The 26,697-nt window shown below is 62.8% G+C and overlaps 1 protein-coding gene across 3 annotated transcripts in view; it reads right to left on the reverse strand.

Moving 5' to 3' along the window:
- The window catches only part of LRSAM1 (leucine rich repeat and sterile alpha motif containing 1), a 35,059-nt gene that overhangs the window by 1,678 nt on the left and 6,684 nt on the right, over positions 1–26,697 (reverse strand). For 2 of the 3 annotated variants that reach the window (XM_004613496.2, XM_055141456.1), the window contains exons 6-24: positions 25,770–25,838; positions 23,996–24,080; positions 23,278–23,399; positions 22,270–22,360; positions 18,004–18,134; positions 15,491–15,520; positions 14,993–15,115; positions 14,765–14,904; positions 13,749–13,793; positions 12,121–12,191; positions 8,706–8,805; positions 7,561–7,648; positions 6,253–6,327; positions 5,294–5,374; positions 4,374–4,469; positions 3,468–3,566; positions 2,231–2,362; positions 1,774–1,855; positions 457–587 (exon numbers count right to left, since the gene is read on the reverse strand). In XM_004613496.2, the coding sequence (XP_004613553.2) occupies positions 457–587; positions 1,774–1,855; positions 2,231–2,362; positions 3,468–3,566; positions 4,374–4,469; positions 5,294–5,374; positions 6,253–6,327; positions 7,561–7,648; positions 8,706–8,805; positions 12,121–12,191; positions 13,749–13,793; positions 14,765–14,904; positions 14,993–15,115; positions 15,491–15,520; positions 18,004–18,134; positions 22,270–22,360; positions 23,278–23,399; positions 23,996–24,080; positions 25,770–25,838 (1,791 nt within the window). The remainder of the gene's footprint in view (positions 1–456; positions 588–1,773; positions 1,856–2,230; positions 2,363–3,467; positions 3,567–4,373; positions 4,470–5,293; positions 5,375–6,252; positions 6,328–7,560; positions 7,649–8,705; positions 8,806–12,120; positions 12,192–13,748; positions 13,794–14,764; positions 14,905–14,992; positions 15,116–15,490; positions 15,521–18,003; positions 18,135–22,269; positions 22,361–23,277; positions 23,400–23,995; positions 24,081–25,769; positions 25,839–26,697) is intronic. The other variant, XM_055141527.1, reaches the window with a different exon arrangement.

Below are 26,697 nucleotides of genomic sequence, written 5' to 3' on the forward strand. Positions count from 1 at the left end.
GCACCGGGGCACCGCAGACCCCACGCCCCGCCCCAGGATGCCTCCCGCGGGCATTGTTCTGACTGCCGGCCCGGGGGCTCGCGTGGGGCCAATATACGGGGCTGACGGGGTGCCCGGGGCCTGGGGTCTGGCCCGTGTCGGAGACAGAAGGTGCCCAGTGCTTCCGGGGTCCCCCAGCAGGCGCGCCACGAGGATGCCCTGAATGGCCCCGGAGCGTTAACTTAGATTTCTAAAAACATGGATTTACAAAATCCTTTTTAGAGGAAACTTGTTAGTCACCTGACAAGCGTTCCTTTTTCAGGGAGACTCCCTCTTTTGGGAAAAAAAAAAAGAAAAAAAGGCAAGAAACTGACCAGCACTACTCCGGGGGTGGGGGGAAGTTGGGGTCCACCGGGCGTTTTCATTTCCCATATTTCCACGTGCCACTGGCATGGCGGGGCCTGGGCCCCCACTCACCTCTCTCTCCAGGCACACCACACACTCTGAGGTCGGCACCTCCAGCTCCTGGGGGGGCGCAGAGGGCCTCGTGGACTCAGGGGGCTCCTCGGGGGCGGTGGGAGGCTCATCCTTGGGTGGTTTCAGCGGCTCTGCGCAGAGCGGGGGCGGGGCTGGACTGAGGAGGGTCTTCCCCATCACCCGACCCTACGGTTCCTCTCGCCTGCGGCCCCACACACGAAGAAGAGGGTGCAGGTCTCAGATTGGGGGGACCCATCCCACACTCTCTGATGAGCTGCCCCCATCCACGATGATTGGGGGGCTGCTGTGGCACTAAGCCCCCCATGTCCCACACCCTTCGGGAGAAGCCCCCTGACTCAGCAGAACCTCCTGAGGGGCGTTTCCCACTCTCAGGCAGGAGAAAAGTGGGCCTGGGGGCACCCGGGGATTGGGGGCCAGGTACAGGAGTGTGGGGGGCTTAAGTGGGTCCCCCAAGCTTCCTCCTTGCCTGCCTAAGGCCCAGTAGGGGCGCAGCCATGGGGGGGAGGAGCAGGAGGCAGAAACTCCCCCAGCGGGGACCCCCCCATAGGAGCCTCCCCTGCTGCCACCAGAACAGGCTTCCTGGAGCTCCTGGTCCCGCAAGTGGGGTACAGTGTAACGTGGGCCTGGTGTAGTGTGGGGCAGTGCATTATGGGGGCGGTGTAATGTGGGGTGCAGTGTAGTGTGGGGTACAGGTAGTGTGGAGTGCAGTGTAGTGAGGGGCGCAGTGTAACGTGGCACTTAGCGCATTGTGGGCACACAGCTGAATGCAGCCCGGCAGTGTAATAATGTGCAGGTGGTATCTGCGGGTACACTGTACCCCCGGGCACCCGCCCTGAAGCAGCCCAGGTTTTCCCCGTGCCCGCGGGCTTGAGTCACTAGCAGAGTTCCTCTGCTTCCTTTGTCTGGGCCACCCCTGGCGGTGCTCGGGCTCCCGCCCGGCCCTGTGCCCAGGAATCCCCCCTGGTGTGGCACAAAGCCGCAGCCCCGGTCAAGGCTGTTCCAACAGGAGAGACGCTGCTGTGCCACGCCAGCCGCCCCGCAGGGACACAGGGACCCTCACAGCAGCCACAGCCCCTCTGATCTCCTGTGCTCCCAGGGAGCCAGGTGCCCTGTGAGCTGCCTCTACCTCCCGCCCACGTGCCTGGCCCGGGCTGCAGTGCTCCGGGAAGGTGGGGGCAGGGAGCTGGGAGGCCGCTGCGGGCTGCACGGACACCTGGCCCCCTCCTCATCCGTCTGTCCCGCTCGAGTCGCTGAGGGCCGGGCTGGGAAGGGCCTCTGGCCACGCTCGGGTCCTACCTGGCTGGGCCCTGGCCGCCTCCAGCAGCTCCCGGGCTCGCCGCAGGATCTCGTGCTGGAGGCCGGTCTCCGAGACGCCCACCTGAGCCGGAGGGACAGCGGCTGTGACCTGGGCCACACGCGGGCCCAGCCACGAGTGAGGACAGGGACTCGGGCCCAGAGGGGAGGCTGTGGGGCACCGGCCGCACGTTAGCCAGGGCTTCTCGGGCTGGCACTGGCCCAGGCGCAGCTGCCACGTGCAGGTCAGTCGGGGGGGAGGGGCTGTCCGGGGCAGCAGGACCCCCTCCTGGATGCTCTAGCCCGACAGCATTCAGTGTGTGCCTGGGAGGGGGCCGGGGAGGTGACCGGCGGGGGGGGAAGCCGGGAGGGCATCTGGGCCATGTGCCAGGGGCTGGTGTTGGCGGAGTGGCAGGAGTAAGGGGGCTCAGGGGTACCGCAGGCCACAGAGCCGCCGCACCTTGGCCAGGTCTCCGGGGCTCATCCGGCCCAGCAGCTCCAGCGACAGGCGGTGGTGGGCGAAGACGGGCAGGTAGTGCTCGGCCGACAGCTCCCGGAGCAGGGCCACCAGCGGGCCCTCCAGGCCTTCCTCCTGCGGGCGAGAGCCGTCACTGCAGGGCGGGTGGGGGCAGCGGGTGGCTGGACACTGCATGGGGGCCCCGAGCACTCTGCAGGCAGGAGGGCCCGGCCCTATGCCCTCCCGAGCACCGCCACGGGGAGTGACCCCTGAGCACTGCCGGGGATGACCCGAACAGGCCGTATTTGCGGGGCCTCTCCAGGCAGATGCAGGGAGAGCAGCCCGGGCCACTCTCCTCCGGCTCTGACGCCGGCAGGGCTCGGGGCCCCAGGAGACTGTCCAGATGCCCGAGAGGCGGGAGCGGCCCTCCCGGGGCCCGGGGCCAGTGCGGACTGTGCAACGACTCAACTTTTCGCTGGGGACGGTCTCGGCAGCGTTTAGGGAAACATGCGGTGCCGGGGACGGAACTGGGCCCCAGCACGCAGAGTGCCTCCCACCCTCCCCGCCCCTCCATCTTTACTTAAAAGTAGTGTGGGGTGGGAGGGGCAGGGCTGGAGCAACAGGCAAGCGGGGAGGGCGTTTGCCTTGAACTTGACCAAACCGGTTTGATCCCCAGCACCCCAGATGGTCCCTGAGCACCGCCAGGAATAAGTGCAGAGTCAGGAGTAACCCCTGAGCATCGCCGGGTGTGCTCCCCCGCAAGAAGAACCCCCACAGTGAAGGGGGGTGGGAAGGTAGTGGATAGGGGGCTGGCCTCGCATGTGGTCGACCCGTCTGATCCCTGGCACCACATACAGTCCCTCAAGCGTCCCAGGAGTGACTCCTGAGCACTGCCGAGTGCGACCCGGACACTGAATATACAGGGCGGAGGGGAAACTACCTCTTTCCTGCTCTGAGATGTGACACTTGCGGTGCCACCAGGCTCTGAGCGCGAGGCCCCGTCCCCACTGCCTGGGCAGTTTCCCGAGTGGGTGCCGCCACGCCCCCGGGGCTCTGGAGCCAGCCAGCAGCAGAGGCCACTGCGGGCGCTTTCCGTGCCCACTAAGGTCAAATTCCAGGGTGCACAGAATGACTTGTTTACTGGGAAGGGGCGGGCGCCAGGCCACATACACTGGGGACCGCTGCCCAGAGAGGGCGCGGAGAAGGGCACGGCTGGGGCCGCGGCACCGCCCGGCCTCACCTGCAGCCGCAGGGACAGGGGCTTGTGGTCCAGGAGCCGCTGGTACTGGATCAGCCAGTAGTTCTCCTGCTTGGTCTCGCTCTTGGCTTCGAGCTCCACCTGTGGGGATCGAGGGTCGCTCAGCCGAGACCAGCTGCCTGGGCGTACCGCAGGCCTGCACGGCCTCCCACCCACCGCAGCCCCCAGGCCTCAACGCCAGAATCGGGGAGGGAGGAAGGACCACCCCCCTCCCTGTACCCCGAGTTCTGGGGCCGTCTCCCACCCCGGCAGCCGTGGGCCCCGAGTGGCCCCTGTGCCGTGTCCTCTGGGAGGGCCCTTCTCCCACACAGCTCAGGCTTGTCCCGGGAGGCCTAACAGCACCCGTTTCTGACAGCGCCGGAGGGCGCGTGAGAAAATCCATGAGGCCATCCCCGCGTCAACCGAGACACAAGGGCAGGGGCTGCCTTCCGTGCTGGGGTGCGTGCAGGGGGACGGGGCGTGTGTGTGTGTGTGTGTGTGTGTGTGTGTGTGTGTGTGGTGGCGGGGGATGGCAGGGCTGCACTGGGTGCCCGGCTGCCCTCTGGCTCTGCGCCAGCTTTGGGGATGAAAGAAGGGTGGGGGCATGCGCAGCACTAGGGCTCCTGCGGGAACAGCCTCCTCAGCCTTCCCTGCTTTCCCACACCTTGAGAGCGGCAGGGCCAGGGGAGGGTCTGCGGTATTGGGAGGATGCTGGCCTGGCCAGCCCGCCCACACACCTACCCGCACGCACCAGGATAGCACACACGCACACACCAGGGTGGCCCACACACATGCATGCACACACCAGGATGGCCCACACGCACACACCAGGATGGCCCACACGCACACACCAGGATGGCCCACACGCATGCACGCACACACCAGGACGGCCCACACGCACGCACGCACCAGGATGGCCCGCAGCTCCTCCTCGCGCTGCTGCTTCTCCTTGAGCAGCTGCTGCAGCAGGTTGCTGAGGGCCCAGCGCTGCTCCGAGACCATCTCCTGCAACACGAGAGCACGCGAGTGCTGCGCCCGGGCAGGGGCAGGCAGCGCTCTGGGCCTGGCTCCCTGCGGCGGCGGCTGAGTTGGGGACCCGCCTTCTGCCCGGGCGCTCGCCGCACCCCCTCCCTCTCCTGAGCCTGCACCTCCCTTCCCTGATGAAGGCGGTGGAATGGAAACAGCAAATAAAAGGAGGTGACGGAGGATCTGACCCGGGTCTCACGCCCCGGATCTGCGGAGGAAGCAAATGCGGGGTGGGGGAGGGCGGGAGGCCACACGAGGTGCAGCGCGAGGGCGGCATGTGCAGGGTCCGGGGCTCCCTCCTCTCCCTCTCCACCAGCTCGGAGGGGAGGGCGCCCCCTTCTCCGAGAGCCTTCCCAACCCGGGGCCACTCCTGGGCCCAGAGCTGCCCCGGCCCGAGCCTGCGAAACCGAAACCGCCCAGCACTGGGGCCAGCACCCCCACCAGGCACAGCTCTGTGGGGGGCCTTCCTCCAGCATCCTTGGGGCTCCAGGAGAGCCGTGTCCCCCTGTCCCCAGAGGATGGCGGCCGGCTGCTGGCGCCGCAGAAGCTTCACAAGACAGGACACGGCGGTGACCCCGCTCCGACACAAAGCAAAGGCACGGATGGAGACGCGGCCCCGGGCCCTGGCATGAACCGTCCTTCCTCTGACCCTCTCCCAGCAGCGGGCTGCACAGCCGGGCCCCTGACCTTGGCCCTGACCTTGGCCCTGGCCACCCTGCGCTCCTGGCCCTGTCTGCTGGCCCTGGGACACGGGCGGGGCCGTGGGGCCGTGGGTCGGGGGCAGGCCGGGGAGCCCCACATACCTGCAGTGCCTCTGTGTCCAGGGATTTCCTCTTTAACTCCAGCTGTGTCAGCTGCAGTAACTCAGTCTCTATTAACTTAATCTAAACAGAAGACGAGACGGGTTTTCGTTCACGTCGGCCGTGGCTCCAGCCGTGCGGCTCTGTCCTCTCGGGGGGACGAGGCTGGGCCTGGAGCCTCGGGCACCCGTCTGAGGGGAGGGCAGGGGGCAGGCAGAGCGGCCAGGCCTGGACTGGGCCCCCTGCGCTCTGCCTCCTGACCGGGCTCTCTCCTCAGGAGGTGCTTTCGCTCCGTTTTCCAGACAAGAAAACGGAGGTTCTGTTAGGGGGAGGCGTGCTGAGGTCAGGCAGACAGCGAGGCAGCCTTCCCTGGAGGGTCTGTCAGGGCCCGGGGGCCGTGGATCAAGACCGTCAGGTGCGTTAGCGCCCACCCTCACGGGTCCCGGGGGGCCAATCCGGCAGTAGCCATGAGTTCTCTCCCCAGTGCCCTGGGCCTCTGGCCTCGCCCCTACGTTCCTAGGACTCCCCCCCCAGCCCCGCCCTGGCCAGAGGAATGAGCTTCATGTCCAGCCATGTGGGATCAAAGTAAAGGAGGAAATAAAAGGTACGTTGGATTTGGCCGAAAATAGGAAAGAAAATAAAAGAATAAAAAGGAAGAGAAAACATGCAGAAAATGTGAAGTTCCAAGTGTGCTGAGAAGGATGTGCCGAGCGTCCCCAGAGCCTGACGGCTGAGCACCCCGCAGGCGCAGCCCCCACCCCAGGGACCCCAGCCCCCGAGGGGCGACGAGGGTGCGGGGCAGCGGAGGGGCTGAGCTGGCCGCAGCCTCTCCTGAGCTCCCCTCGCGGGCGGCGTCCTGCGGGCACAGGGCGTGGGCCGCCCCTCGAACAGGACCCTCGGAGCACCCTGGCCGGGCCTGTGGGCCGCGCTCCCGCCTCTCCTCCGGGCCTGCGCTCACTCACCTGGTGCCGGATCTGCCGGTGCGCAAGGTCCTTCTTCACCTGCAGGGCCTCAAAGGCGGCCCGCTGCATGGCACTCTGCAACACACGCCTCAGCCTCAGCCGGGGAAGGGCCGGGCCGAGTGCCCGTGTGCTCGCCTCTGTGTGTGTGTGTGTGTGTGTGTGTGTGTGCCTGCCTGCATGCCTCTGTGTGCGCCTGCCTGCATGTCTGTGCATGCCTATGTGCTTGCCTGCCTGTATGCACATGCTTGTGCATGTGCATGCCTGTGTGCATGCCCGTGCATGTGTGTATGCCTGTGTGCATGCCTGTGCATGTGTGTATGCCTGTGTGCATGCATGCCTGTGTGTGTGCACGTGTCTGTGTGTATATGTCTGTGCGTGCATGCCTGTGTGTGTTTGTGCATGTGTGCATGTGTGACTGTCTCTGTGTGTGCCCGTGTGCACGTCTCTGTGCATGTGTGTGGCTGAGGGCGTGTGTGTGCCCGCCTGCATGCCTGTGTATCTGCGTGCAGAGGCCCCAGCTCTTCCTGCCCGGCCTCCAGACTGGACCAGGGCACCCAGGAGCCAGAGGCCACCCAGCTCCGAGATGGGCCTCAAACACAGGCTGGACAGTGTATAAGAAACAGTGTCCTGGGGCTGGAGCGATAGCACAGTGGGTAGGGCATTTGCCTTGCACGCGGCCGACCTGGGTTCGATTCCCAGCATCCCATATGGTCCCCTGAGCACCGCCAGGGGTAATTCCTGAGTGCAGAGCCAGGAGTAACCCCTGTGCATCGCTGGGTGTGACCCAAAAACAACAACAACAACAAAAAAAACAAAAAAAAAAGAAACAGTGTCCTCCTCACGCGGCCACGCAAACACGACGTGTGGCCCTGTGCTGGAGAAAGGGGGATGGAGAGGAAGGGAAGAGGCAGAGAGGGAGCAGGGCAGAGGGGGAGGAGGTGGGAGGGAGGAGGGACAAGGCAGGAACAGGGACCTCAGGGAGAACCGAGACGGAACTGGGGGGACGAGGTGAGGGAGCCAGGTTCTTTCCCCACTCCCAAACCGCAGCAGCCGCCCTGCTGGGAGGGAGGGTGAGCGGCAGCGACAGTGAAGGTCCCCGTGGGTTCACGAGGTGGTACAGTCACCACCGCCCGTGCCCAGCAAGGCCTCATGATGGGCCCCCCACAAGGAAGGGGGAGCCCACTGGGGAAGGGGCACATCTCCAGATCCCCCCCACACCGGGCCTCTCCTACCCTCAGGATGTAGACACCCCCATATTCACCGAGCACCCCGGGCCCTGCAGGCCCCCCGGCACCTGGCCTGGCTCACCTCTTGCAGGATCTGGCTGATCGCTTTGTTCTGGTCCATCTGCTGCCACGACAGAAGCTGCTGGAACCGCTCGTCCATTTCGGCCATGCTACCAGAGACACAGGGTCATTCCCCGCTGGACACTCCCTGGACGGTCTCTAGGGCCGGCCAGGCACCGCCAGCGGACCAAGAGGAACTGCTCCCTGACATTCAGCAAGACTCGGGGCGCCCGTCCCAGGGCAGACGTGTGTCTGAGTCCCAGGGCCCTGGAAGGGTGCCACAGGGCCTCTGTCTCAGGAGCAGGGAGGGACCCTCCACGTCGGGCCCCCCTGTCCCCCTGGCACCGGGACCCCATAGTGCTGCTGCCGCCAGCCCTCTGCACCCGTGCTCCTGGCCTCCCCGCACTGTGCCCTGCGCCCCGCACCCCTGCCTGTGCCCAGGGGCTGTGGAACTTGGCACGGGGGGGGGGGGGGGCTTGACCTGTCCTATGTGATTCCTTGCACAGACAAAGCCACAGAAGCATGGCCTACAGAGGCCATCAGAGGGACAGTGACCCCTGAGCTGTCTCTGCAGTTTACCCACTACCAGCTGGAATCAAACAGCCCATGTGGAATCAGAGCTCGAGTGTGCTATCACAGAGCCCGTGTTGGCATCACAGAGTGTGTGTTGGAATCACTGAGCCCATGTGCGTGTGTGGCATCACAGACTGCGTGTTGGAATCACTGAGCCCGTGTGTGTATGTGGCATCAAAGAGCCCGTGTTGGCATCACAGAACCTGTGTGTGGCATCACAGAGCCCGTGTTGGCATCACAGAGCCCATGTGTGTGTGTGTGTGTGTGTGTGTGTGTGTGGCATCACAGAGCCTGTGTGTGGCATCACAGAGCCCGTGTTGGCATCACAGAGCCCGTGTTGGAGTCACAGAGTCCTTGCGTGTGTGTGGCATCACAGAGAGCGCGTGTTGGCATCATACAGCTGGAGCACACCGCAGGGTATTAGTCCCGCCACCGATCACGGTCCTTGGGGACCAGACTCTGAGGCCCCCGGAGAAGTCTGCCAGGCCAGCACAGCTGCCCCTGCTGGCACGGCGGCGTCTGTGCGGGACCAGGCTGGGGCTCCCTGCCAGCCCCCACCCCTGCCCTGGCTCGGAAACCTCTTCCTTACCTTACCTGGAACAGGTCTGCTGCACCAGGCTCTGCCTCTGGGACTCGTAGGCCACCTGCAGGAGCTGGTTCCTGCAGCTCTCGGCCAGCATCTGCTGCATGGCGGCTGCGGAGAGAGGGGACACGGAGCCGGCAGCGTTCTCCCGGCCTCTCGCCCGCTGAACAGCCACCCTTTGAGCAACCTCGTATTTGCTTTTCTTTTGCTTTTGGGGCGGGGGTCCACATCCGGCGATGCTCAGGGCTTACTGCGGGCTCTGAGCGCAGAGATCACTCCTGGTGGTGCTTGGGGAACCATATGGGGTGCCAGGGATCGAGCTTGGGCCTGCCACGTGCAAAACAAATGCCCTCCCCCTGCACTGTCACTCTGGCTCCTTTTCCCTTTTGGCTCTGGGCCACAGACAGCAGGGCGCTCAGGCTACCCTCTGTGGTGCCAGTGATAGAACCTGGGCGGGTTATGTGCAAGGCAAGTGCCTTCCCTGCTGCACCATCTCTTCAGTCTCTAAACAATCTCTTTCATACGTTACAGAAGCCACTTAAGGCTCGAAAGGCTGACAGACTATAAGCACTCAACAGACAACAGAGTCTTGGGTCCTGCTGCACAGAGGTGATACTAGGTTTGAATCTGCAAAAGCCTAATTTACAGTCATCACTGCTTTATGCCTATTTGCAATCTTTAAAAAGTAACATGAACAAGGCTCAACTTTAATTTTTTTCTTTTTTATCTTTTTGGGTCACACCCGGCCATGCACAGGGGTTACTCCTGGCTCTGCACTCAGGAATTACCCCTGGCAGTGCTCAGGGGACCATATGGGATGCTGGGATTTGAACCAGAGTCAGCCGCGTGCAAGGCAAACGCCCTCCCCGCTGTGCTATTGCTTCAGCCCCAAGGCTCAACCTTAAACAACATGTTACTCATCTCTTACAGAAGGGCTTACTGGCTCCTGGGGGAAATAGAACAATTTTCACACACTGTCTTCTAAGAAACCTTTCTTATCTTATTTTTAGTGGATTATTCATAACAACAATACAAAATAAATTATTCTGGTTCTGCTTTGGGGGCAGGGTTTGGGGATCAGGATGGAAATATGGTGGTGGAAGGTGTAATGGTGGTGGGAATGGTGTCTGAGTATTAAGTATAATCAACTATAGTGAACAACTTTATAAAAATAAAAAACAAAAAGAAATTAAAAAAAAATAAAATGAGGGGCTAGGGCGATAGTACGGCAGATAGGGTGCTTGCCTTTGACAGGGCTGACCTGGGTTTGATTCCTGGCATCCCATATGGACCCCCAAGCATCACCAGGGGTAGTTTTTGAGTGCAGAGTGAAGATTAACCCTAAGCACTGCTGAGAGTGGCTCAAAAAAGGAAAAAATAAAACATAAAATAAAGGGCGCTGAACACTGATGGCCCTACTTTATGGACAGGAAACTGACGGGAACACGTTAGCACATGTGAGGCACTTCTGAGTCCCGGCATCATGGGGACCCACAGACACCACGGGTGTGCCCCCATTCAAGGGAAAATGAGGAGCTGGAGAGATAGTACAAGGGCACTTGCCTTGCACATGGCAAGGTTCCACCCTTAGCACCCCCCCACATATATATATTCTTTTTTTTCCGGGGGGTCAGGGTGGTTCAGGGGAACCACAACTGTGGTGCTCAGCAATTACTCCTAGCAGTGCTCAGGGGACCCTATGGGGTGCCTGTGATCAAACCCCGGTCAGCCTCATGCAAGGCAAACGCCCTCCCCGCTGTCCTACCGCCCGGCCAGCTCCCAGACTCATGGTAAAAACAGCACCTCTTCCCACGTCACAGGCCAGGCGGTGCTGGCGTGGAATGTCTGAGACGGGAACGGAGGGCCACGCGGGCCACGCCTCAGTCTGGGCCTTTCAATCTGCACCTGCCCGGGGGGGCCTCGCCAGCCTGACCACTGGCCACCTGCTTGGCTTCTAAACTCATGGAGAAGAACCCCCCGTTGAGAATGGCCGTGATGAAACAAACCCTGCCCCGCTCGTGTTGCGGGGAGGGCCCAGGAGGGGGGCGGGCGGGCTGGGCCCCACTCTGCTCAGTTTCAGCACGGGAAGTCTGAACAGACGGAAGCGACAGTCGGCGACCGCAGACCGCAGACCACAGACCCTGTCCGCCAACCGGGCCGACCCGCTCCCAGGGGACACACACGCTTCTCCTTCACAAACGACGGATCCCAGGGACCCGGCCCAGTTTCCAGGGCGCTCACCGGGCTGGGCCAGCCCGGGCACTGAAGCACAGGAGCCCGATGCCCGGGGCGCAAGGATGAAGGGGCACCAGCCACCTGCTCCCGTGCCACCCTGGAAGCACCGTCCAGCAGCTGACGCAGGACGAGGAGCTACTCCCTGGCCTCCCCTAATAGTGTGGGCAGTGGTGGGGGGCCCAGGGCTGCCTCCAGGCAAGGACAGGAAGATGAACTCCCCGAGACACGGGGTGGGGGGGACAACCCTCGATAACAGAATCTCCCCGGGTGATCACTGTAGCACTGTCATCTCGTTGCTCATCGATTTACCTGAGCGGGCACCAGTAATGTCTCCATGGTGAGATTTGTTGTGACTGTTTTTGGCATATCAAATACGCCATGGGGAGCTTGCCAGGCTCTGCCACGTGGGCGGGATACTCTCGGTAGCTTGCCGGGCTCTCCAAGAGGGGCGGAGGAATCGAACCCGGGTCGGCCGCATGCAAGACAACTGCCGTACCCGCTGTGCTATTGCTCCCCTGGGTTATGCTTGATGAAGTTTCCTGTGCCAGCCAGGCCCTCCTCAGACCCTCACAGGGGACCCTCTCAGGGAGCTGACCACTGACAGCCCTACTTTATGGACAGGAAACTGACGGGAACACGTTAGCACATGTGAGGCACTTCTGAGTCCCGGCATCATGGGGACCCACAGAGACCACGGGTGTGCCCCCATTCAAGGGAAAGGAAGAGGGGCCAGAGGGGCAGCACCGCAGGGAGGGCATTTGCCTTGTGTGCAACTGACCTGGGTTTGATCCCCGCATCTCACTTGGTGCCCTGAGCCTGCCAGGAGGAACCTCTGAGCACAAAGCCAGGAGTAACCTCTGATCACAGTCAGGTGTGGCCCCCAAACCAAACCAAACCAGTCCTCGTTCCCTGCCCTCATGGGAGACACGCTCAGTGCCAGCACGATGGCCAGACAAAGGACAGGGCAGAGGGCGTCCGCCTTGCATGTGGTCAACCCTTGTTCGATCTCCGGAACCTCATGTGACGCCCCGAGCACCGCCAGCAGTGAGCCCTGAGTGCAGAGCCAGGAGTAAGCCCTGAGCACTGCCAGGCGTGGGCATGACAGCCAGAGAGGGCTGCCCACCCGCCCCCCTCAACAGCCGAACTCTGCTCTCCCGCCCCTGCCCTGCCCCCCGTGTCCCGCACACTCACAGGCAATCTCCCGTCGCCGCAGGTTCTCCGTCTCCTCCTGGGTTATGGCCATCAGCTGCTCCATTCTTATTCTAGAAAAAAAACAGCCTTGCATGCGGCCGACCCGGGTTCGATTCCCAGCATCCCATATGGTCCCCTGAGCACTGCCAGGGGTAATTCCTGAATGCAGAGCCAGGAGTGACCCCTGTGCATCCCTGGGTGTGACCAAAAAAAAAAAAAAGAGATTAAAAAAAAAAAGAAAGTAAAAAAAAAGCCCCTTCTTCAGTCAGCAAAAATAAACAAACAAACAAAAAGCCCTGCCAATAAGGAAGTCCAGCCAGTGGGCGCCGCCGTCTCAGGAAGCACTCCCCGACGCGCCCTCAGCGTTGCAGTCAGCTTTTTACACAGACGCGCCTCTCAGGGACAAACGGGCACACGGGGCAAGCAGGCAACTGAAGGATGCAGGTCCTCGTTCAGCGTCTGCCGAGAGCCTCGACTCCTGGGTATGACGAAAGCCAGCGCGGCCTCCCCTGGCCCAGAGGGGCCGAGTCAGGAAGCTGCAAGTCACCGCGGGAGACGCACACGGGCCCCTCGCAGACGGCCCGGACGCCGAGACGCCAAGCTGGGCAGCCCCACCCACATGTCCTTCTAGCGCTCCCTCGGCCACGTGTCCGAGTGAGGGCGTCTGCGGGGTCACTGGAGTAGTCTCCACAGTGGCCGGCCCTGCAGGAGGCGATGGCAACTGTGACGTCATCACGGAGTGGCCAGCCCCCGCCTACAAGTGCCTGGGCTCCCCCCGGCAGTGTGGCCCCACGAGTGAGTAGGACGAGAAGGCCAGACCGTCAGGAGAGGCATGTCCAGGGTGAGTGCCCAGCCTCGTCCGGGCAACAGGCGCTCCGGACTCGGGGCCGGGCCCAGCCCAGCACCCCGGGAGCTCGGCCGGGGCGTTGCCCGTATTGCCACCAACCACAGTGACCCTTGCCTGGAGCCGCCCAGGACGCCGGGGCCTAGGAAGAGGTCCTGGGGGCAGGAGGGTCTCAGGAGGCTGCTGTTCTGGGACCCAGAGCACCAGCAGGGTGGGGGCATCTGTCCCGATACCTGTCCTCTCTCCCAAAGGGCGGTTTCAGCGCAGGGAGACACCCGCGGGGAGCGGGGCAAGGGCAAGCCCGGAGTGCCCCCTCTCCAGGCCCCGTGGGACCGAGGTGGGTGTGACCTATTCAGGCCTCGCTCTCCCGTGACCCTCCATCTCGCCCTGCTACCTGACTCACGACCCACATCCTTCTTTCTCCAGAGCTGCGATTTTCTGTTTCCTTTATTCTGAGTTCTGGGGGGTGGGACCTGGGGTTACGGACAGCTCAGTGCTCAGGGGTCAGTCCCAAGAGTGTTTGGAGATGGGACTCGGGGTTCCCCAGCCCTCGGAGCCCTCTCACCAGCCCTCCCCTTAATGCTAGATGCTGCAAACAGTCTTAAGGGCTGAATTTTCCCCAGGATCGGGTTCGGTTGGAATGAACCTGACGCCGTGGTTCTTCCTAGTTCAGCGTTCTGGGAGGGGGTCCAGCTCCCTGTGGCCTTGGGAAAATCTCCTCGCCCAGCCTCTCCCGCCACGGTCCCACGCACCCCTGGAGGAAGCATGAGACCCGCAGACCCACCTTTCATTCTCCAGCGACTTCAGAATCTCAGAGCTCTTCTTCTGCCTGTGCAGAAACGAGGAAAAGGCTGAAGCGCTGGGTGCCAGCAGGCCGGATCCCAGCAGAACTAACCCACCCGGGGTGGGGGTGACGCCTTCCCTGCAGGGGTGCCTCTGAGCCCGCTGCGTGGGGCTACCCTGCTCTTGGGCCGGCTCCCACCTCTCCTGTGTCTTGTCTCGCCAGGGAAACAGGAATGATCGGCCCGAGCGTGGGGGGAGTGAACGGGAAACAGGCTTCCATGTCAGGCACACAAGCCGCACACAGCAGGGCCCAGGCGAGAGCCCATGGGGGTGGCCCCAGGCAAGCCCCCCCCCCCCCGCCTGCCATGCCGGGCCCCCAGCAGCTCCCCGTCAGGGAGTCCCAGCACTGAGCCGTGAGCCATAAGGAACTGGCTCTTACTCCTGGGCGTGGCCTGAGCGGGCGTGGAGCCGGCCTGGCCCCCAGTCAAAGTGCCCAGCAGACAGGCGGGTCTCCCGGCAGCGAGCACACACCCAGGGGGCCCCTGTGGCACTGTCACTGCTACAGCTGGGAGCACGTGGCTGGGGGAACAGTGGGAGCCCTGGGCTGGAGGGGGCGGGGGGTGCTAAGGCTGTTTCTTTTTTTTTTTTTGCTTTTTGGGTCACACCCAGCAATGCACAGGGGTCACTCCTGGCTCATGCACTCAGGAATCACCCCTGGCAGTGCTCAGGGGACCCTATGGGATGCTGGGATTTGAACCCGGGTCGGCCATGTGCAAGGCAAACGCCCTCCCTGCTGTGCTATCGCTCCAGCCCCAAGGCTGTTTCTTGAGTCTTTCCACGAGGGCCCAGTCCAGGCGTTGGTGGGTCTCACGCAGCGGGGAACGGCCAGGGTGGGCGCAGGCGGCTCCTCGGGACCCAAAGCACAAAGGCAGAAGGAGATTCCAACCGGCTGCTCCCCCCAGGAAGAGCCGAGAGGAGCAAGGGCCTGGGCGGGCGCGGGGCGGCCGGGGGCCTGACCTCTGGTTCTCCTGCAGGAGCGCCTGGACCCGGCCGGAGATGTCCAGCTCCGCCTGCTTCAGCTGCTCCTGCAGCCGCTGCCGCTCCGCGTCCAGGTAGCGCTGGTGCTCGCTCAGGCCCTGCTCCAGCCGCGACTGCTCCTGTGCGGGGAGGGGCGGGGTGAGAGGGGCACGGCGGGGGGGGGGGGGGGTGGCGGGCTCCCTCCCTAGGCCTCGGCTCCCCGCACACCTCCTTGACGGTCTGCAGGATCTCGTCCTTCTGGCTGTGGCTCTCCTGCAGGAGCCGCATGTACTGGCGCTGCCCCAGGTCCAGGCGCCGCTCGAACTCCAGCTTCTCCAGTGCCTTCTGCTCCTGGAACGGCGCGGGCCCCGTGACGGCGGGCCCACCTGCTCCCGCTGCCTGCCTGCAGGGTGCCAGGGTGCCAGCGGGCCCGCCCGCCCCACTGCCCATCTGTAAGGTGCCAGGGTGCTGCAGGCCCGCCCGCCCCACTGCCCGCCTGCAGGGTGCCAGGGTGCCAGCACCTGCCCGGCCCCAGCTCAGAGCACCCACTGATGGGCCGTGCCAGTGGCTGGGGACCCGCTGGACGGAGGAGCCCCTCCACCCATCAGGGCCGCGCAAGGACAGAGTGGACGGGGCCCCCCGGCCCCCAGTTAGGGCCTGAAAGAGCTTCTCTCCTGGAATCTTTCAGCAGGAGCAAGGTGTTCCCGAGAGCACGCGGGGCCTCACCTTCCTCTTCTCGTAGTCCGAGAGCCTGTTCTGGGGGCAGAGGGCAGAGGTCAGTCTCCCTGCTCGGGCTGCCCTCCAGGATTACCCAGAATGGGGGTGGGATGGGGGGGGGAGGACGAGAGGGCCGAGTCACAGGGAGGCCTGCGGCAGCTCTACCAGGCGTGGGGTGCTGTCACCCCCCAAAACTGCCATCATGGGCCAGAGTGATAGCACAGCGGGGAGGGCGTTTGCCTGGCACGCGGCCAACCTGGATTCCATCCCTAGCATCCCATAGGGTCCCCCGAGCACCGCCAGGAGTGATTCCTTTTTTTTTTCTTTCTTTTTGGGTCACACCCAGCGATGCTCAGGGGTTACTCCTGGCAGTGCTTGGGGGACCCTATGGGATGCCAGGGATCGAACCCGGGTTGGCCGCGTGCAAGGCAAAAGCCCTACCGGCTGTGCTATCACTCCAGCCCCAGGAGTGATTCCTGAGTGCAGAGCCAGGAGGAACCTCTGAGCATTGCTGGGTGTGACCCAAAAAAGACAAAAAAAAAAAACAAACTGCAATTGTTCCCCCCTTCCCCCGCCATGAAAGCTTCCTCTAGGCCCCCCCACCCTCACCCCACCCCACCCCGCTCCCAGAAGTCTCCTTGCGCAGGAGACACAAAAGCACGCTCGGCCTGTGTCCTGCTCACGAAGAGGTGGCCAGGCCAGCCGCTCTCCCTCTGGAGAGGGGACTCTCCCCAAAATGGTGGAGGGGGCTCCCTGTCCCCCACCATGTGGGGGCTGCGGTGACCAAGACGTCCTGCCATGGTGCTCTCTGGGGTGCACCCAGAGGGCTGGGCCCGGGAGCTGCCCGTTCCCGTTTCCGACACACACTGTCAGCTGCCGCCCCGGCTCAGACCCAGGAGGCCCCCCCCACGCCGTGTCCTCAGCCTCCAGCCAAGAGAAACCAATCGGGGCGGTGCCCAGCTGAGGGCGGCACCCCCTGCTGCCACCTGCCTGGCTCTGAGCCACACCCGGCGGTGCTCAGGGCTGACTCCTGGCAGGCTCTGGGGACCACATGGGGTGCTGGAGAGTGAACCAGGTCGGCTGTACGGAAGGCGAAGGCCTTAAGCCCGGTACTGTCTCTCTGGCCCCCACCAGCCCCTCTGGCCGGTGGGACGAGCTGGCACTGCCCTTGTTCCCGGGTCTCTGCCCGGCTGCTCTGGAGAGCAGGGCTACCTCAGGCCTAACTCTGCTTTGCTTCTCTGCCGAGACAGTGCTCTGCTTCCGTTCGTTCACTGTGTTCACAGGGTCACTCGCTGATGCTTTATCAGAAAAGGGCCTCAGGGTTTCCAGCAGCGTCAGCTGGCCCTGCTTTCCTGGGGCAGCGGGACGGACACGAGCAGAACCCTAGACAGGGACCCACGCGTCCAAGGTCCAGCCTGGAGTCACGGGCACCCCTGCTCTGGGCACTGCTGGTCCACTCCACCCCCATCACCCACAGACCACCCTGGGGGTGTGACTTCTCCCTGGGCTCTCTCTTCCCGGAACACAGTGACTTGACTTCACTATAAACAGGCAGACAAATGAGGACCCTGGGGCTCGGGGAGGGCACAGAGGGACACGTGCCGCTGCTGTCGGTGAGCTGTATGGCTCCCACATACCTAGGCCAGGGGCGGAGGGAAGGCAGCAGGCAGGCTGCAGGGGGACCCCATGTGGTACTGAGACCCGCTTTAGGGGGGGTCCAGAGCACAGAACCAGGAGTAACCCCTGCGCACTGCCAGTGGTGGCTCCAAAATGAACAAAAACAACCACAAGCTTCTAAGTCATGGGTCTGGAAGGTGGATCCGGTGAGCTGGGCGTCCACAGACTGTGGCTCTGAACTCCCCAGCTCAGGGTCCCCCCGTACCCCGCAGACACACACACATAGAGCAGACAGCCACACACACATAGCAGGCAGACGCACACACACACCACATGGCAGGGATGCGTGTGTGCACACACGCACACACCATATGGAAGGCACGGGTGCACACACACACACACACAGCAGGCATGCTCATATGCACACACACACCACATGGCAGGGATGTGTGTGTGCACACACATGGCAGGCTCACACACGTGCGTGCACACACACACCATATGGCAGGCACAGGTGCACACACACACATGGCAAGCATGCTCATATGCACACACACACACACCACGTGGCAGGGATGCGTGTGCACACACACATGCACACATACACAGCAGGCACATACACATGGCAGGCTCACATACGCGTGCACACACACATACACCATATGGCAGGCACAGGCGCACACACACGGCAGGCACACACACATACCACATGGTAGGCATATGAATATGCACACACATACACCACATGGGAAGCACATGCATGCACACACACGACAGGCATGCACACACTCATATACACCACACGGCAGGCACGCACACGCACACACGCCACATGGCAGGTATGTACACGCACACAGAAGGTGCGCACACAAACACACACACACACAGAGGCGCGTGTGCCCTACCTGCCACTCGAGCTCCTCCTGGGAGAATCGAGCCATGGGCCCATCGGGACAGTCCCCGGAGTCCTCGGCGCCGTCCTGCTCCAGGACAGGCAGCAAGTACTGGGAGGGCGGGTAGTAGTCCAGCCCCGACTCTGCAAGAGACGCACCCGGCTGCCCGAGGAGGCACGAGCCGGCCTCCCTCCCCGCCCCCGCCCCCACTCAGGCCCCTGCTCTGCCCTGCCAGGCGGGTCCTTCCACGCCCAGGAACGTGCGAGGGCGTGCGCCCTGGGTCCCTACGCTCTGCGTGGGAATGAGGTGACGGAAAGGCCAGGGTCCAGGACTCACCAGCACCCCAAAGCTCCTGGGTGACCTCAGGGAAGACACTTGCCCTCTCTGAGCGCGCAGGGCTTCCCACTGTGCAGTGGGAACGGGGTGAGGCCCTCCCCCCCACGCTCAGGCTTCGTCTTGCAGATCTGAGACGCTCTGGACATGCCGCACTCCGCAGCCTCGGGGCGGTCAGAGACGTCACAGGTTTCTTCTTCCAGGTGGGAACTTTCTCGTGATGCTGGTTTCTTCCCCAGGTGGAGGAGTTGCAGGTTTTCATGGGGTCAGTTTGCTCCCCACCGAAAACAGCAATAGGAAGTTCACAAGAAACAGTGACGCTTCCTCGCACTCCGCAGACCTTGGCTCAAAGCTCAGGCTCCACATAAGGGTCCCTGAGCACGGTCAGGGGTCGCTGGGCACTGGGCACAGAGCCAGATGGGCCCCAAGACTAAACAAAACTAAAGCAGCTCCAACAGCACATACCCGAAAGATACTCAGGGGACGGAACGGTGGTGGAGTGGTTAGGGAGCCTGCCTTGCACGGAGCTGATTTGGGTTTGATCCCTGGCACCCAGATGGTCCCCCAAGTCCCTCCAAGAGTGACCCCTGAGCACAGAGCCAGGAGTAAGCTCTGAGCACCACAGACGTGCTCCCCTCCCCCCCAAATATCACTGTATCACCGTCATCCCGTTGCTCATCGATTGTTCGAGTGGGCACCAGTAACGCCTCTCATTGAGAGACTTATTGTTACTGTTTTTGGCATATCCAATACACACGGGTAGCTTGCCAGGCTCTGCCATGCGGGGCAATATTCTCTGTAGCTTGCCAGGCTCTCCGAGAGGGGCGGAGGAATCGAACTTGGGTCGGCTGCGTGAAAGGCAAACGCCCAACCACTGTGCTATCCCTCCAGCCCCCGCCCCTGCCAAATATACATACATAGAACCACGGAAATGACATTCAAGTTCTCATAGGTTCACTTGTCTGTCAGATTAACAGGCTTTTTCATGGCTGTTTATTGTTTTTGGGGCCACGCCCAGCACTGCTCAGGAATGACTCCTGGCTCTGTGCTCAGGGATTATTCCTGGTGGGCTCCGGGGCCCCTATGCAGTGCTGGGGAAAAACGTGGCTTGGCGGGTGCAAGGCAAGCACCCTACTCATGCACTGTATCTCCAGCCCCCACATTACAGACTTTTAAGAGAACAGTAAGTATTCGCCAGGCTGGAGATGGCTGTGGAGGGGGCAGGTAAGGTCCTTCCAGGGGGCTGAGACAGGACAGCGGGGAGGGTGTTTGCCTGGCACATGGCTCACATGGGTTTGATCCCCGGCATCCCGTTTGGTCCCCTGAGCACCGCCAGGAGTGGCCCCAAAACAAAAACAACAACAACAACAACAATAAAAAAGGTCCTTCCAGATACTTCTCAGCAAGTGTAAACCAGGGAACCTCTACAGAGGGCCCCAGAGTGACAGGCCACCTGGGTGAAGGTCGCTGACGGGCTGACTCTGGACGCAGCCTTCCTGTCCACGGGAAGGCGCCACGGTCAGGCCCCCCCCACCCCTTGAAACCCACGCTCACGTGACACACAGAGCCACAGGGGAGGAGTGACGAGAAGGCGAAGAGCCTTCAGCAACGGCCGGTGTGGTGTTCGCGGCTAAACCTGGGGCCTCATACAACATGCCCTGCCCCCAGGCGCATCCTGGCCCCCCCCCCCCCGCCCCAGGCCACTCGCGTGAGAGAAGCAAGGGCAGGGTCACGCTGCTGGAGACCGTCTGTGGGTTTTCTCTTCCAGGTTGCCGAAAGAGCAAGAACCAAAAGCCCCAGTACATGTATAGGCCGGCCCGCTAAACAGAAGTGGAAGGATTCAGGGGCCAGAGCGACAGTCCAGTGGATAGGGCGCTTGCCTTGCACACAGCCAACCTGGGTTCGATCTCCGGCATCCCATAGGGTCCCCTGAGCACCGCCAGGAGTAATTCCTGAGTGCAGAGCCAGGGGTGAGACCACTGGTAAACTGTGCAGCCCCTCTAGCTGCTCTTTCTTCCCTGAGGTCTTTTTTTTTAATGGTTTTGGGGCCCAATCGGCAATGCTCAGGCTTACTCTGCGCTCAGGAATCACTCCTGGTGATGCACGGGGTACTGTATGGAGTACGGGGGAAACGAAGCCAGGTCAGCCGCGTGCAAGGCCGGTGCCTCACTGCACGGTACCTCCAGCCCCTCAAGTCAGAGCGTTTTGAGGAGAACAAAGGGTGTGTTCTAGACGCACCACGGCCGGGTCGTGCACTGGACTCACTGTGAGCCCCCAGACTGACTTGGCGGCTGTATGGCGTGGCCAGCTGCAGGTGAAGCGGGACAGGGAAGATTCTCAGTCCTCCTCATTCCCTTCCATCCTCCGGGCCTTCCTTCCTTCCCCACACTTGGCTGTGCTCGGGGATCACTCCTGGCTCAGTGCTCAGGGATCACGCCTGGCAACTCGGGGGACCCTGTGGGGTGCCAGAGGTAGCCCCGGGGCTGGCTGCCTGTAAGGCGAGTGCCTGACCTGTGTGGTCTCCGGCCCTGGTATACAGCGCAGACCCAGACGTGCAGACAGTCTCTAGGTGGAGCTCCCCGCCGGCCGCTCTGGTCCGTGGGGCTTGGCCTGGGTCTCCGTCCTGCTGTCAGAACTGGCCGCGTCTAAAGCCCTTTACGGATCATTCTCCCGCGGGTGACGTCTGCAGCGCCTCCAGTCTGGGCTCTGCGGAGGGTGCTGCGGCCTCTCTCCCGGGAACAAATTGCAGCACAGACACTGCGGGCCGGACCGGCAACGGTTTCTCCCAAGTGGCTTTGGCTGACACTCCAGCTGGCTCACAGCGTCCGCTTGACTCCTGGAGCGGGAGGCTTCACCGTGATCACTGTCGCGGGGGGTGAGGTCGGGGTGGCTCAAACTCCCTTTGCCAGCTGAACTGCCACTGAAGTCGAGTCGCGGCGGTGGCACGTGCCAGGCTCTTCCTGGCACTGAACTGCCTCACATCGAGTCGAGGCTCGTGCTGAGGTGCCAGAGGTGATGGGGGCTCGCAAGAAGACTGTGGGGCCTGAGGGGCGATGCCGCCGGCCCCCTTCCCGGCACCCCAGACTGAAGGACTTGCACCCCCGGGTCCTTCCGGCTGTCTGGCCGCCTCTTCATGACGCCTCGATGTTCTCTGCAGGCACCAGCCAGTGCTGTCTCTCCCGGTCCTTCCTCTGCCCCCCCGATCCCCTGGCCCACGGTCACCGGCCAGAAAGACCCTCCATCTCCTTCCCCGACGCTTCGTGGACACCTGTGCTAGTCAGGTCACTCCCTCACACACCGAGTCGAGGCTCGTGCGGAGGTTCCCAGGGGTGCTGGGGGCTTGCAAGAAGACCACACGGCCTGAGGTGTGATGCCACTGGTCCCCCTCCCGGCATCCCAGGCCTTCTGCTCCCGCCCTGTCATACCCTGCTCAAGTCCAGGGACTCCCGGTGACGCCCAGCCCAGGGTCACTGCTACAGTCCTTTCTCCTGTCCTCAGTCTTCGTGAGAAGCAGCTGTGACCCAACGGCTCCCGGGTGACGCCTGGCCCGCACTCCCGCCACCTCGGCGGCCTCTCTGCCTTCTGCTCAGGGACCCCGGCTCCCCAGGCTCTCCTGGGGCCTCTCTGGCACATCCAGGCTCTTCCCGGCACTCCCGTGCACTCAGCCTCTCTCCACCAGGCTTCCCAGCCCCCGGCCTCAGGCCCTGCACGTACCCGCCCCGGCCAGGCGCACCCTCCTCTCTCCCCGCCATCCCTCAGATGGCTCCGGGCTCAGCTGCGTCTGCAGACCCCCCAGGGTCAGGGCCACAGGGGGTGTCCCCGGGCCCTAGCCGCCTCTTTCCCCGCACACCCAGAGCCCCGAGCAGCCGGCGCTGTGGCCATCTGCCTCTGTCCCCGGCCTGAGGCCCTCTCAGGGAGGGAGGGGCGGGTCTCTGCCCGCTGTACCTTTGCAGAGGAACTGCTGGACGGCCGCGGTGCCGGCACTGCACACCTCCGGCGGCGGGAAGACCATGCTCGCGGCACTGAGGCTCAGCGTCTGCGAAAACACGGGGACCCTCGCTACCGGCCGTGACGGCACGGTGGCTGAGCCCGCTGTCTCACTGTCCCCCCGTCTGTCCCGTGAAGCTCCAAGAGGTGCTGCTTTTGGCTTTTTCTCTCAAATGATGAAATGAGTCTTACCGTGTGGAGGGAGGATCGTGTGAGCACCTAGGGAGGAGTCTCGTCCAGCCAGCAGGGGCCCCGAGGCAGACAGACATGGCTGCATCCCCCCCCCCCCCGGCCCGGAAACGTGAGCAAAGGGCTCGCTGGTGCCGGGCACCGTCAGGGCTCCTGGTGGCAGCCCTGGCAAGCTACCAGCCTCAGGAAGCGCCCACCTGCCCTGAGCCCATCACCCCGGGAGCACCCCCCGTCCTCACTCAGCCCAGCACGCCGCAAGGGCCCGCTCACGTTAAGCCCAGCACTTTGCTTTCCTTGGGGGTCACACCCGGCGATGCACAGGGGTTCCTCCTGGCTCTGCACACAGGAATTACCCCTGGCGGTGCTCAGGGGACCCTATGGGATGCTGGGAATCGAACCCGGGACAGCCGCATGCAAGGCAAATGCCCTCCCTGCTGTGCTATCGCTCCAGCGCCCAGCCCGGCACTTTGGAAGTATCCTCCCGCCTTCCCTCGGCCCAGCACGCCGGGAGTGCCCACCCGCTTCCAGCCCACCCGCTTCCAGCGTCCCCCAGCCCCCCTCCGCCCAGCACCCCACAGCGCCCGTCTCCCCTGCGTCAGGCCCACGGCGCCGGGCACCACACTGAGGGTAGGGAGGCGGCAGGGTGCTCTGAGCACTGAATCCCGGGACCCTCCTGCTGCCCCGCTCCCGAGGCCACCCCAGCTCTATGCGGAATCGCTGCTCTAGGGAGAGCCCCCCACCCCCCATCCCAGACAGTCGCCGGTGGCGCCCGCTCACCTCCAGGGTGCGGACGTGCGCCAGCACCGGGGGCAGCCTCTGCAGCGGGTTCTCGCTGACGTCCAGGGTCCGCAGGCTGCGAAGCTCCCCCAGCGTGTCGGGCAGCTCCCGGAGCCTGTTGTCTGGGGACACGCCGAGGGGAGGGGGCGCCGCTCACCACCGGGCCCACCCCCCCCCGCTGCTCCCTGCCCCGCCCCACAGGGCGCCGCGTGGGGGTGCCTTGCTCTGGCCACCCGCAGGGGTCCGGGAGATGTTCTGGGTGAGGTGCAAGAGGCAGCATCTCCCCCCCACCCGGGGGGTCCCCGCCCAACTGCCCCCCACACCTGGGGGTCCCCGCCCCACTGCCCCCCCACCCGGGGGTCCCCAGCCACAGCGGGGAGTGAAGGAACTTTCTCACAGGAGGCTCAGCCCAGAGCCTTCCACACAGCTGAGGAACAACACAGGGCACGGTGGGACGGCTCAGAGGAGAGGGAAGGCAGGGCCGGGGCACGGGGACCCGGGGGAACCCCGAGTCTCGGCCTGGTCTCTGTCGCACCCTGAGACCTGAAGCAAGTTGCTCTCCGTGTCTCTGAGGTCTGACTGTCCCGCTTGCAAACGACACCTTGGTGACAGCTGCCCTCGTGCCCGAGCGCCACCTGCGGCGGGCCCCGTGGCTGCCCGCTGGCACGGCCCAGAGCGGGCCCAGGCTGGCCGGGCGGGCGGGCGGGCGGGCTCCTACCTTTCACGTTGAGCGTCTGGAGCTGGGCCAGGCGCCCCGTGGAGCGTGGGAGCGACGTCAGTTGGTTCCTTTCCACGTTTAGTACCTGAGAAAGGGGCGAGACGAAGTGAGACGCCACAGACACCACTGCCGGGGGGCACACGACCCTTTCTCTCCTCCCGGCAAGATTGGGGGGCGGCGGGGCAAGGTGGGAAGAGGCTGGGGGCGGTGCAGCCCCAGGAGGGCCGACTGAGAGCGTGGGGACGGGTCTCCTGAGGCCCCATCACCGCACTGAGCGCTGAGCACTTCCCGGAACGGTCAGGAAGGGTGGGAGAGGGGGACGCTCAGGCGGGGAGGCAGGAGAATGTTCTAGGCACGGAGAGTTACGGGAGGAAGTCAAGCTGCATAAAAGGCAGAGGCGCCCGGATGGGAAGCGGGAGAGACGGCACGCAGAGGCCACATGAAGCGCTGTGGCGAGCCGGCACACGGGGCTATGGGACGCGCACAGGAGCCGTCAGAAAACAGACACGGGAGAGCCAGAACAGCAGGCCGGCTGTTTGCTTGAAGAACTCAAGTTCAATCCCGGGCACTGCACAGGGTCCCCCAAGCCCTGCCAAGAACGAGCCCTGAGTGCAGAGCCAGGAGCTAGCCCTGAGCACTGCTGGGGGTGGCCCCAAAACTAAAAGAATAAATATATAGGGGGCCAGAGCGATAGCACAGCGGGTAAGGTGTTTGCCTTGCACACGGCCAACCCGGGTTCGATCCCCGGCATCCCATATGGTCCCCCAAGTACTGCCAGGAGCAATTCCTGAGTGCAAAGCCAGGAGTAACCTCTGAGCATCGCTGGGTGTGACCCAAAAAGCAAAAAAAAAAAAAAAAAAAAGAATAAATATAAAACAAAACAGACACGACAGCAAGCCAAGCAACCGTGAAAGTAATGGGACAGAGAAGTAATCGGGGAGCCAGAGGATCGCTATGGGCCGACAGTCCAGCAAGCAGGAGACCAAAACAGTGAAGACAGCAGCTCTACGAGAACATACGAGGGGAAGGGCCGGGGCTGGGGCTCGGGGGCTCCTACGCCCAGCATGTGCAAGGCCCTGGGTTCGCCCCCAGCCCCACACAGCATCCCGAGCACTGCTGGGCAGAGCACTGCCAGGGGTGGCCCCTAAAATAACATGCAAGTCAAAAAAAGAAAAACAAAAGTCCAACACTCCGTCATGGTATGATCTCTCTAGCCCCTGTTTAGAGAGATAACGGGGTAAGGTGTTGGCCTTCTAGGGGCTGGAGCAATAGCACAGTGGGTAAGGCGTTTGCCTTGCACGCGGCCGACCCAGGTTCGATTCCCAGCGTCCCATATGGTCCCCTGAGCACTGCCAGGGGTAATTCCTGAGTGCATGAGCCAGGAGTAACCCCTGTGCAAAGCCGGGTGTGACCCAAAAAGGAAAAAAAAAAAAAGGTGTTAGCCTTCTACATGGCTAACCCAGTGTTGAGCCTCTACCCCCCAGATCGTCCCCCAAGCCTCACCTGGAGTGATTCCTGAGTGCAGAGCTAGGAGCAAGCCCTGAAGCACCGCTGGGCATTCACGTACGTGTGTGTGTGTGTGTGTGTGTGTCCCCAGAGATCTTAACGGAAGTGTCCACTGTGACCGTAAGTGGCGCCAGCAACCACAGTCACCCCTCTGGACTTCAGTGTCCTCTCCTGAGACCAGCCACCCTTCAGACCATCCATGAGGCGGGGCCGGGGGCAACGGTGTCCCACTGGGACATCAGAGGGGACTTTATTTCGCCAGGCCTACCTGGAGGGCCGTCAGCTGCCCTAGATCTTCCGGAAGGACTGTCAGCTGGTTGTCGTGAAGGTCCAGGACCTGGGGGAAAGACATGTTCAGATGCGGCCACTCGCCGTCTCCTTCCCAGCCTGGGGCCTCAGGGCCTGAGGCTCGACCCTGCCACGCGGCTTCAGTCCCGACACAACGGCCAGTCCGGTTCACCCCCTTTAGCAGGCAACGGATCACTCCATCTCACTTCTTTTTCCAAATGACTATGCCCTATCATCCTTATATTTTTCAAAAAGCTATTTGTCCAGGGCTGGAGCGATAGCACAGCAGGGAGGGCATTTGCCTTGTACGCAGCCGACCCGGGTTTGATTCCCAGCATCCCATATGGTCCCCAAGGCATCTCCAGGAGTAATTCCTGAGTGCATGAGCCAGGAGTAACCCCTGTGCAACGCTGGGTGTGACCCAAAAAAGCAAAAAAAAAAGAAAGCTATTTGCTATTTGTACAGTGGAGTAAAATCGTCAGCTATAAAACAGGACATGTAGATATGCAAGTTCTCAAAAGAAATATTCCACATAGTATAAATATTTGCACAGACTACTGAATCTATATACATGTTTTTAGGTCATATCCAGTGCTCAGGGCTGACTCCTGGCTCTGTGCTCAGGAAGCACTCCTGGTAGGGATGAGGGACCAAATGGGACATCAGAGATCGAACCTGGATCGGCTGTGTGCAAGGCATTATTTTTTTTTTCTTTTTGGGTCACACCCAGCGATGCTCAGGGGTTATTCCTGGCTTTGCACTCAGGAATTACTCCTGGCAGTGCTTGGGGGACCATATGGGATACTGGGGATCGAACCCGGGTCGGCCTGGTGCAAGGCAAATGCCCTACCCGCTGTGCTATCGCTCCGGCCCCTGTGTGCAAGGCATTATTGCTCTATACTGCGGTA

Source organism: Sorex araneus, chromosome 1, assembly GCF_027595985.1.
Source record: "Sorex araneus isolate mSorAra2 chromosome 1, mSorAra2.pri, whole genome shotgun sequence".
Taxonomy (NCBI): Eukaryota; Metazoa; Chordata; class Mammalia; order Eulipotyphla; family Soricidae; genus Sorex; species Sorex araneus.